Source organism: Silurus aristotelis (genome assembly GCF_946808225.1).
Source record: "Silurus aristotelis genome assembly, chromosome: 16".
Classification (NCBI taxonomy): Eukaryota; Metazoa; Chordata; class Actinopteri; order Siluriformes; family Siluridae; genus Silurus; species Silurus aristotelis.
This window is the reverse complement of record NC_139589.1, coordinates 20,297,924-20,310,195: the sequence shown is the minus strand read 5'-3', so window position 1 is coordinate 20,310,195 and position 12,272 is coordinate 20,297,924. Positions and strand designations below refer to the sequence as shown.

General features: G+C 37.3%; 1 protein-coding gene across 4 annotated transcripts in view; it reads right to left on the bottom strand.

Annotated features, from left to right (window-relative positions):
- The window catches only part of stxbp1a (syntaxin binding protein 1a), a 31,067-nt gene extending 20,194 nt beyond the window's left edge, over positions 1-10,873 (bottom strand). The window contains exon 1 of one of the 4 annotated variants that reach the window (XR_014537148.1): positions 10,682-10,873. Coding sequence is in view for 2 of the 4 variants with exons in the window: in XM_083564121.1 (XP_083420247.1) it covers positions 10,682-10,718 (37 nt within the window). In the remaining 2 variants the exon portion in view is untranslated. The remainder of the gene's footprint in view (positions 1-10,681) is intronic. The other 3 variants (XR_014537149.1, XM_083564121.1, XM_083564122.1) reach the window with 3 other exon arrangements.
- Positions 10,874-12,272: the final 1,399 nt, after the last annotated feature.

Genomic DNA, 12,272 nt, shown 5'->3' with positions numbered 1-12,272 from the left:
CTCGATACGCGGAATTGTCAGTATTTTATCCTTTAAAGAGAAATTCTTGGAGCTGGACATAAAACGCTAAAGAATCCATAGTCCTAGCGTTAGCCGCTAGCCAGTTCCTAGCTATGAATTTCTTTAGAGATTCTTTTTCCAGTACAGAGTGAGTGGCCACAGTGACACTGCGCTAATAATCTAGTTTCTTTTTTATACCCCTGGCATTGTTGTGTATGTTTACAAGTTTAATAACAATTTATAATAATATAATGCCCTAAACAAAGGTGTGGTGCGCCACGAAATACGTCCCTGAGGGAAGTCGGATTTTAACTATGTTCCGCACGTAAAAAGGATTGCATTCGGTAGACATTTTAAATTTGAATGTGATTCCAGTCCTAAGCCACAGTAACTACATTATAAAAGCTTTACAGAGTTAATAATATTGATATTACTGAACTATTAAACAAAACTAAAATAATACTGAAACATATTCAAAAAGTCATGTGCATGTCATTTTAAAGGTCATATTTAACATGAAGCAATTAATAATGTCATTTTAGCCAAAGATTCTCCTAAACCCATATAATTATTACAATTCAACAACCTACTTTTTCATAAGCAAATATAAAAAGACTTGCAGCACAAACACAGACGAGGTGTTTAGCCAAAGAACAGCTAGAATACGGAAACCCTGCAGGGGTGACGAATCTCTCCAGGCTTCTGCTTAATGGTGGCGCAAAGGAACATTTTATAAAGTGCCAGCATAAACACATTTTTTTTGTAACAGAAAGCATGTATGGTTATAATAATGAAATAATGACATCAAATATTAGAATAACATAGCAGCAGGGGATGATGGGTACGATATTAAGCGCTATAATTATCATATTAATAGTGCCCACATTATGGTGTCCTTGTAGTTCTTTCCTATGAGATAAATTTTTTGCTTGGTTTATATGCCCTTCGTTTTCCCTCTGAACTCTTACAAAATGTGTACACAGAGGAAATTACAGAGGTTGCCCTGGAGTCAAACACCAAAGAGCCAGAGAGAGAGAGACAAAAGAGAGACAGAGAGACAGAATGGGGATCAGCAGGAGTCAGCACGTTCAGGATGGACTGAATGAACAGCTGTAGGGACTGTTTTCCTCTTACAAGCGGCAGTACAATGCAACACTTCACAGTCTAAACAGACGTGGGTGTGTAGAAAGACCTGCGCAAACACAATGCTATGAGTGGACAGGAAGTAGCACACGCTTGAGATCGAGAAGCTCTCAGAATGAACCACTGTGCCATTATGTAATGCTGTCAGCATGTTTTAATCAATACGTGCACACAGTCAGAAGAGCAGTCACACAACACACAGCCAGGGTTTGTAAGGTTCAGAGTTTACATGGCAGAAAGGTGCAGATGTTATCAGAATGACCAGCTGTCTTGCTCCTTTTCTTACCACCACTCACTCTTTATCACACACACACACACACACACACACACACACACACACACACACACACACACACACACACACACACACACACACACACACACACACACACACACACAACAAAACAGCTCTGCCAGAAAATCCTATTGGCTATTGTGTGCTCACAGATATAGCACCCCCTCTGTTCAACCTGTCACATATTATGTTGTAAACCTGAACATAAGACAAACGTCTCGGCTAAATGTTCCCGCACAAATAATCAGTTGCTACTCTGCTCTGTCGCTTTATCGCTTTATCCCCTGGGTGAATTAAACCGACTAGCACTGTATGATCTCCCCCCAACTTCACATTCCACTGTCATACACCGGACTGGAGATTTAACCCCCCACTCACTCACACTCCCTTGGGGATTTCGCCTCCGATTTCACGACCCACTTTTACTCCGTCTCCAAGGATTTCATGTCTGACGTCTTAAAAAGGCAGCCAGCTATAGAAAGGTCAATCTTGTGCAAAAATCTTTTTTTCGGAAATGCTACACGATCCAGAATCGTAATACAAACACCATCAACCAAATATGTCAGTCAGTCAGTTGGTCAGTCAGTCAGGAAAGGAAAGGAAAGGAAAGGAAAGGAAAGGAAAGGAATTTAATTCAATCCAAATTAAATTAATTTTTAAAAATAAATAATAAAGATTAAACATTAATTAAGAAATAATAATTATTTATTAATTAATTATTAAAAAAATAAAGAACAACTTTTTCTATATGAAATGTGGTATTTTTAGTCGTGTTGTTGTGATAATGGGAAACTGCCTTGCCTTAAAAATGCACTTACATTAATTTCTATCCAAATTAATGTGAACGTCATTTTTTAGGGTTTCTGTTTCCTGTATTGTTGTCCCAAAGGGTCACTAGAGACTAAGCATCTAGGCTAAACTGCTTAGATGTTGGCATTTGGAAGAAGAGAAAATCTAAAACACAAATTGATGTACAACACTGATTAAAGATAGTAAGGTGCTTTAAAAATGCATTATTTAGACCGGATTAAATTTAGTCCCAGGGTTGATTTTGATTTCCTATTTATAATGTTACTTCCATCCAGAAAGACCAGCCTTTAATGCAGATGTCACCCTTTTTTGGATACAAAAATGCTAATCAGTGGCCAAGAAAAACAGATAGATGCTTGAGAAAAGGCACTCAACCACATTACTGGTCAGGGTAGTAAAACCTATGCATGAAATGTGTGACTACACACAAGGAAGAAATGTAAAATTAAATATGTCCACATTAAATATTCAATAATTATACCAGTAACTGAACCAGGTATCCATTATTACAACATTCACAGTGACACCAATCTGTATTTTGTACAGAAGAGAAACTTCCAGAAAGCAATTTACTGTTCTGCTCTTCAGTGGTGATTTCATGCCATACCTTCTGATGCTATTCTAACTGAAAAAAATGATACACAATCAGTTTTCAGTTTCCAACCAGCCAATTTACTTCCAGTTCGGTTCGGCTGCATGTATATTAATAGCTCTTATATCACTGCACAGCAGACAGACAGTAAATCTTCAATATGACCTGCTGTGATGTATATGAAGGTTATCTTCTAATATTTAAGGTGTTTTCACTGAGACACTGTAGTGTGTGCATTGCAGTGAGATATGGTCCCGTTATGGTTCTGCAGCAGTGCCCTTGAAAAGCAAAAAGAGGGATAGATCAGAGGACGCTGGAATTAGCCCTATAAAGCCAAGGACAAAACATACACGCACACACAAGCACTTAGTCAGCTGAGCTTCTGTAGCATGCTGAGTCATTACGTACATCTTTTTAGAAGCAGCTCTGTAAAAACACTGTGGCAAAAAAAAAACTCTGACAAAATGGAAACGCACCCACTTCTTCAACATTATGCTTGTGTCTGTGAAATGTCGAGACGTTCCCCAGATGAAAATTACTTACATGTTTCTGGGTTTTTATTTTAATCCATGCAATGCAAGATTATACTATTAGCAGAACATGGTAAAAGAATCCACCTCAAGCTAAGTGTGATCTGAGATGCTTTTCTGCTCACCATGGACATAAAATTTTACGAGACTCAAGAAGGAACCAATCTCATCTGGGTGGCACAGAATGTCCATTGTGTGTGAAGTTGTGTAAGTCATTTCTTTTCTTTGAGAAATTATAATCATGAATTTACCCAATTAAACCCTAACCCTAGTAAACCAGTAAATTCTAGAACTAACAGTCATAGTCATGCAAAAGCTATACAAGCTGTTACCATAGAAACATATTAAAAATATTTCAGATATAGTGCGTTTATATAAATCTTTCTTTCAGAACTACTGTCCGAGCTGCTAGTATAGATAATTACTCAACTTTTGTCCCACGAGTATAAAGAAATCAACATATCTATGATATAACACTTAATACATAGCCTGAATCACTTGGACACAACCATGTCTCTCACTGCTCTTATCAGTTATCAACTTTTCTGAATTTATCTCTCCTGTGGGCTCTTTGCTAAGGATGATTTTATAAAAAGGCAATCTGCATGGAACGAATTCTGGGTAATGTATTCCTAGGAGAGCCACCTCAGATGTATTATCACTCTATTGCTGTGCTAAATACAACACCTTTTATGCTAGCACATTATAATATTAATCTACGATGTGTAATGGACAGAGATAATAAAAGTACACACATAATTCACGCAAGTTGAAGTTCAGATACTCGTGTTTTAAAAGACTCTGGTAAAAGTTGAAGTACTGACTTTTTCAAGTTAAAGGAAAGAGGTTTGGGTACTGATGTGTACTTAAGTAAAAAGTAACCATTACTACTACCTGTTTTAGTGTCACGCTAGTAAATGGACCTCACATCATTTTAATATATTAATAAAATCAATTAAAAATTTAAAACAACCACCAAATAGAACACTATCATGGAAAAGATGATGATCAGGTCATCTTTCAGAAAAGGAATGTCTCTGTTCTCAGTCATGTTTAAACCACTTACTCCCTCTGTCTCATCCACCTGAGCCACACTTCTTGTCTTCTACCCTGCTCATTGTTATTTTCGTAAGCTAGCCTACGTCTGTGGTGTGTGAGAGTCAGGAAAAGATACACCAGTTGTATTTTGAAAAAGTTACGCATTGACAAGAAAATAGTTTGATAGGAGGAAAACGGTGCGCTATGAGAAGAAAGAATATTGATAACCAAATAGATTTGAGTCTGAATTGAAAATGTAGGAAGTAGAAATTACAGATATTTGTGTAAAAAAAAAATGTTGAGTGAAAGTAAAAAGTTAAATTCCGATAAAGTCCGATAAATAAATATTGAAGTAAAGTCCTGATAACAAAAAAATTTACCTAAGTAAAGTAACAAAGTATTTATACTTCATTACTTACCATCTCTCGTAATGGATGATGTGTAGCTGAGAGTTACGGTATAAAAGGGCAGCTGGTTAATGATTAGCAAAGTTGTGGATCCTTTCAAGGAATTAAAAAGTACAAGAATGATCCTGAACAAATAAATAAATAAACACAATTCCTGGAAGAATTTTTTTTCCACTGCACTGTAGCATGCAGGACCCGAATAAAATCAAATGAAGTGAACAGTTACGTCACTTCAGCATGCAGCAAAAGTCTAGTAGTTGAGTTGTTCTGTATTGTTTCAAACACAAGTTTGTTAAAATATCTCTCTCTTGGTTGTGCTAAATGGATTCTGTGAAGCTTGTTTTGAACCACACAGTGACATTCAGTACTATAATTTCGTATAATCTAGAAATACTTAGTTTGAAGCAGGAACTAAAATAGCTGCAAGTTTTTATATACCGAAAGCTACTTCACAATAAGAACTCTATAGGCTCCCCCTATATAATACTTATATGAATGTTATTTCATAAAGCAGACATTAATGTAATTTCACAAATGTGTCTTTTTATATCTTTCAGTAAAGCTGGGAAAAACTTGGAATCAGTGCCAGAATTAATTTTTTTTTTTTTTCTATTTTCAGATAGCACAGTCTTAACAGCAATATTATTCATTTTGAAAAGGAAATACTGATGAAAAGCCACAAAATTAACTTTACTACCAGCAAAACACTACAATGTAATGAAATCTCAAGGGCCATTAAAGTCTCATGTTTTGATAAAACCATCCCAATCCCTTGCGCAAAACCTTGGGGACAATGGATGTTGTTTGACTGAAAATATTAAAACTCTAATAAAATTTCTGACAACTGTCACCTCAGTTTCATTTATATTTTATAACTGCAGCATTTAAATATCATTAGTGTATATGTAAATAAATTACCGTATTTCTCGGACTATAAGCCGCTACTTTTTTCCCACGTTTTGAACCCCGCGGCTTAAACAACGAAACAGCTAATTTATGGATTTTTCCTAGGTTTTTCCCAAAATGCCGCTCTGCTCTTAAAGGAGCCACAACATATTTCACCCGTTACACCGTGTAACAGACACTCTCGGTAAAGCCTGTGTAAAGTTCAATAGTTTCAGGCTTATACACAAGGTGCGGCTTATTTATGTTAAAAATAAAAATATTTGTAAAATTCAGTGGGAGTCCGGAAATTATGGTACACAAAATAAAGAGTGAACAAATCATTAGTAGGGACAAGCAGATATGTTTTTTATTCGACAAAGTCGACAAAGGGGTTTAACAACTAGAAAACCTTACTTCGTTTGTACCTAAATTTAAAAGTCTAAAAGTTACGTCAATGTGTAAAAGTGCCGCAACTACTCCCACCTCCTGCCAAACTACACACATCCTGTTCTGGCTGATAGACTCATGAGAATGCATGCATGTAATAACACTGAACGGCTAAAAGAGCACATTTAAAGTCCAGATTAAAGCCATCAGCAATAAATGCATTAAACTTATAGTTTTCAACATAATGAAATAAAATAAAGATGCTAGCTAGAACATGGTGCAGCAAAACAATTTTAATAATTCATAACCAAAACATTTGCCTGCAACTTGCTGACTTTTTCCTCATAATAATATACTCTGCATTAATGCAATGTAACAAACTAGAATGGTATACATTATTATATTACATTAGCATACATTAGCTACTACTTTGTTAGCTCTAGCTAAGCATTTGAATAAAAGATGCCCCGTTTTTCACAGAGACATCAGCGGAAAAATCTTTCTCATTTCTAACATACATCTGTACTTCTTACACATTCCCTAAATAAATCCTGTAGTGCATTAACCCTGACAAATATACTGCCATTTTTTAAAAAAACAACAGGAAGTTAACAGTAGTCAATGCAGCATGGGGTATATAAAGGAACAGGTTCATTCAGAGAATGTAGTAATCTGAAGTATAATGCCTGTTAAGAACCAAGTTTCCAGGTGCTTACGAAGACACTGTCTGTTCCTTATAGCCAATGATTCACTTTTATCCTGTGTATCATAAAGTAAATTTCATCTCACACAAAATCTTGTCCAAAGGACTTGACTGAAGGATCAACCGTTTAAAAAGGTTGACAATTTTCCAAAACAAAAGAAATAGGACCCCCCCCATGTCATGCTACACTAATTATTTGGACAACTGTAGAGAACTTTATGTACCATAGACTCACATTTGGCGAAAATAATAATAATAATTTTTAAATCCACTCTACTGTTTAGCCTTCTTGTTCCTTAACATTCACATCAACGTGTGTGGACTACAGCCAAAGGTCCATGATATTATTAAGAACAAAATCAACTGAAATCTTGTTATGTCAAGTTGAAAAAAAAAATTTTTCAGTATTGACTGCTCAGTAAAGTAACAAATCCTAGCAACTGGCTCAAACCTCCACACTCATAACTCCTAATTGCATGTTGAACAGGTCTAGTAAAACTGTAGCTTTCTGATGGAAGCTCCTTTGCATTTATATATTATATTTACAGAATTTAAATGCCATTAGTCTATATAGAAGTAAATTGCGTAAAATAAAGCGTGGGCAAATTATTAGCAGGAACACCCAGGACAAACGGATCTGTTTTTTTTTATTCAGCAAAGTGGACAAGAAGGTGTAACAACTAGGAAACAAAAAAACCCTACTACTTACAGACTTTCACAAAATCAAGTTTATATTTGGATTGTACATATGACAATTTGAGAACCATGTGAAACTGGTAACCATTTAATGTTTAGTCCATAAAAATTAAAGAAAAAGACTTATGGTGGTTTTTTTTAACAATATCATGGATGCCCTGACTATGGATCACAAACCGCTAGGGGTCCCTAGATGGCAATTTGAGAACCATGTGTAGCTAGAAACCGTTTAATGCTCTAGCCACAAAAAATGAAAAAAAAAAACGGTATTTTTATCTTATCCTGTTATACACAACCTCTCATTCAGTGTTTAAAAACAAATTCCAAAGTAAAATAAAGCTTGTAAGGACAGGCTAGCATGTTTACCATTCTATGCTTATTTGCAAATTATGCTAGTATGAAACCTGGCATGTAACATCGATTCAGTGTGGCAAGACCTTCTTACTGTTGTGAATGGAAGGTTATTGGTTGTCTTTCAAATAACAAGAAAATACTGGGACACTCCCCAACATTTTAGCTTCAAACACCCCTGACAGTAGTTAAGAGATCTATCTTAGTATGTAGACTCTAGCTCTTGCAAGCCAATGTGGGGTATGAAGCTGCAAAGATTATATTCAGTTCAGTATATTCAGTATATACAGTTGCAAAAATTATATTCTTGATCAGTCTGAAGTAGAAAGACATTCTGACATAAAATAGCCCCAACTTGGTAAAACGATCCTCTGAAAAGTGTGTCACATGACCGTGGACAATCACCTTGAGTTGATGTGTTAGAAGCAGAAAAATTGGGCAAGCATACAGATTTGAGTGCATTTGACAAGAGCGAAATTGTGATGGCTAGACGACTTGGTAAGAGCAACTCCAAAACTATAGCTCTTGTGGAGTGTTCCCGATCTGCAGTGGTCAGTATCAACACTGGTCCAAGGAACGAACAGTGGTTAGCAAAGGATTTCATTGCAGTGACCTCACAGTTGTCCAGTTTGCGTAAAAGCTGGAAAACCCCTTTTGTGATGGGCTTCAACACTTTCTTTACAGCCAATGGACGATAATCATGTTTGGCCATTGCCCCCAGGACAACTGCTTCATCTCCAATTGGACTGCATCTATTTCATCTATTACCTCACATACTTATTACTAAAGAAACACTAGAAAGGACTTTCCCTAGTCAATTAAAAATATCTGACCTGATCTCGAAAAGATGCATAGCTGCTACTGTAGAGCAAGAACAGCTTCCATGGGTGAAGATGTACTCTTCTGGGAATATGTTCCAGTAGATCCAGTGTGCTTCTGGAGATTTGTGCTCCTTCAGCCACAAGAGTGCTAGTAAATTCAGGTACTGATGTAGGGTGAGGGCTGGGGTAAAGCGAGTATTCCAATTAATTTTCTTCAGTATTGATTGATTCAGTAAAGTAGCAAAGCATCTTTGTTGCCTTTATGAATCAAGATAGACTTTTGAAAGAGCATTGTAAGGGGATGAACACTAGCACAGAATGAAGTTGAATTACTGAAAAAATTTTTGGTTCATTTTTCCAGACAAAGGACTGGTGTGTATGACACTAAAGCTCAGAAACATCAATTGTTTTGCCCAATTCCATGGCCACTAATCCCTCCAGTCATCCAATCATCCCCCCTTTATAGCACCTCTGGTGCACATTAACGCACAGTGAGACCTACAGATGGTATAAGGAACTACTCTGTTCTGGCTTTTTTTTTGTCCTTAAATGTAACACCCCCTTCCCTTTCACTCACGCATGAGAATCAATTCTATGCATACACTCTAAAAAAAGAAGAAGAATCGATTATTTTCCGAGGAAGGCCATGCTTGTAGCTCGTTCAATAAAGAGCGAGCAAATGCACAGCCGTCGTCCCTCATCACGAGCATCAGGCAGCACGTTCATCCGACACACATCTCAAATAAAGGCGTGGAGGTTCTCACTGCGCAAAAACGGGAGCGTATTCCAAACAATTCCTGTGCAGCCTTCAATTTGAATGGTGCACATGATTGGATTATTAAAATATTATACAAATGTTAAGGATTAGAGCCAAATAATTAAATGTGAACCTATTTTTAGTCAATGGTTTCATAACAATAAAGGGTTTTAATAATGGGTTAATTCGTTTGCTACTGAAAATATTAAAATAGGAAAAGATGAAAACGTGCCTACAAAGCAAAAATAAATAAATAAATTAATTAATTCAGAACCCTGGATATGCAAATGTATATGTTTATGATTTAAATATCTGATTTTTCAGTACAGTGCATGACAGGCTATATATTATTTATAAAGGATGTTGCATGCAATTTCAAGGCCTCGGGTCCATAAGGGAGGGGTTAAACCCTCAGCATCATTTCTAAAATCTGGAAGGATGTTACTGTATGCATGCATTCTTGATGTCTTGCATTATTATTGGTTTTACTCTTGAATTGGTCGTTGTAGGATGCGCGAACAGGCGAATAAAGGAAGCAGGCAGGAAATGAAAAGGATGCGCATTTTGCGAGTCGCTCTTTAATCCACCACCGTATACCTGCATCACTCCGCCATTTATTCTCAGCATCCGGGGGAGGGAAGAAAAAATTTAAAGGAAAGGGGATGCTCAATTCCTTTTTCTTTATTTTTGCATTGCCTTAATTGCAGGAGGATTCACATAACTATCATTTGATCCTAATATTATCATTACTAATACAGGGTTGAGGCATTAATATCGGGGTTGAGGAATTGATATTATTAGCTATAATATTAATTCTTCACTTTCCCTGCATCAGCACCACTAGTGAAATCTTCAAAGATGCGATTGCATTGAATGTCTTCAGCTTTCTGGTGCACTATGGCACAAGAAAACGCCGCATAATTCGTGCGTTTCAGGTCGATCCAAAATACGGGCGTTTCTATATTCATGTGTGGGATTGATTGTTTTGTATTTTCTGCTTGTTTTGTTTAATAATCATGCTCGTCTCATGTAACAGTTAATAATCTATCCCATCTTAACCGATCTGATCCGAATCATCAATGAACAGCATCCGTTTGGTAAAGCGCGGCCCCCAAAATGCGCACCGCGGAGGACGCGCACGTCCGCATCGCCTCCAACGCATTCGGTTTACCAAACAAATATAGAGACATATTATAGCATATGCGGATATATAAATATATATAGAAAGAAAGATTGTGGAAAATTAAGAAATGCATTTCTACTCACTTTCTCCGACCACCGCCTTTAATCCAATGGGTGCCATGATGCTCCTGCTGTATGCGCTTTATTCCGCTCTCTGCCTCTCCTCCCTTCTTGTCCTGCGCTTTATTGCGTACGCTCTTGCGTGTGTGTGTGTGTGTGTGTGTGTGTGTGGATAGGGTCCTCCGAGAGCGCCTCGCTGCAGAGACCAGGCTAGAAACGTCACTGCACAGCAGCCCCTCCTCTACAGGATGCAGGAGGCCATGTATGAAAGGCCAAAAGGGGCAAAACGTGTCCAACTCAATACAACCTGAGCAGTGAAACAGATGACAGGACAGGTGGTGTCAAGAAAACTACAATTTTGTATCCTCACCAGCAAAGCATTTTTCTCTATATATAATCCATGTGAAGTGCACATTCAATGTGTTGATCTGATTTTTAACCAAAAACTGGAGGTCAGGGTGGGATGTTTTAAGTGGCTCCTCCCTCATGGGACATTTCAGATTTCAACATTTGATTGGATAAAAAATATGATAAAAAAGCTTAAGTGTGAAATGATGTCATCAAAATTGTCTGTTAATATTGGCGGTACAAATCTGGAGTGTAAATTTCGTTTTTTGATTTGTGCGATGTTCTGTTCTGTTTTGTTTTGTTTTGTTTTGTTGAGTGAACCAGCTAATATAGATCACATTAAGGCTAAGATGTTCACACTAAAAGCAATAAAATTTTAATTCTAAATTTATGGGGACTTTAAACATAAACCAGGTTATAGTTATAAAGTTGGAGGTGGGACACTTCAGAATTCAAGAAAGCATATTATTGAACAAAGAAAGATCTGATGAGAAGCTGAAGTGTAGAATTATGTCATTAAAATTGTTGATCCATGTTTGTGATAGAGTCTAAGTGTAAATTTAGATTTTTGATTTGCATGTAGCTTCTGTTTTTTTATGAGTATATATGTGCAGTGCACATCATTGTTTAATGTGTATATGTTATTTTACAATCGAAATAGGAGGTCAGGGTGTGTCCCTGCCCTCTTTTCTACACTTCTCTAACACACTCTCCAGTACTTTGCACTGTTGACCCCAGGTACCTAAACTTCTCCACCTTCTCCACCTCTTCTCCCACCTTCTCCACCTCTTCTCCCTGCAACTGCTCCACTCCACTGCTCTCCCTCTCATTCACACACATACTCTGTCTTATTTCTACTGACTTTCATTCCCCTTCTCTCCAGCGTGTACCTCCACCTCTCCAGGCTCTTCTTAACCTGCTTCCTACTCTCACCACAAATAACAATATCATCCACAAACATCATAGTCCACAGAGACTCCTGTCTGACCTCATCTGCCAACCTGTCCATCACCACTGCAAACAAGAAAGGGCTCAGAGCCGATCCTTGATGCAATCAAACCTCCACCTTGAACCAGTGTGTCGTTCCTACTGCACACTTCACTGCTGTCACACTGTCCTCATACATGTCCTGCACCACTCTCACATACTTCTCTAAAACACCTGACCTCCTCATATATACCACCACAATACCACAACTCCTTTCTCAGCACCCTGCCGTACGCTTTCTCTAAATCCACAAACACACAATGCAACTCCTTCTGACCTT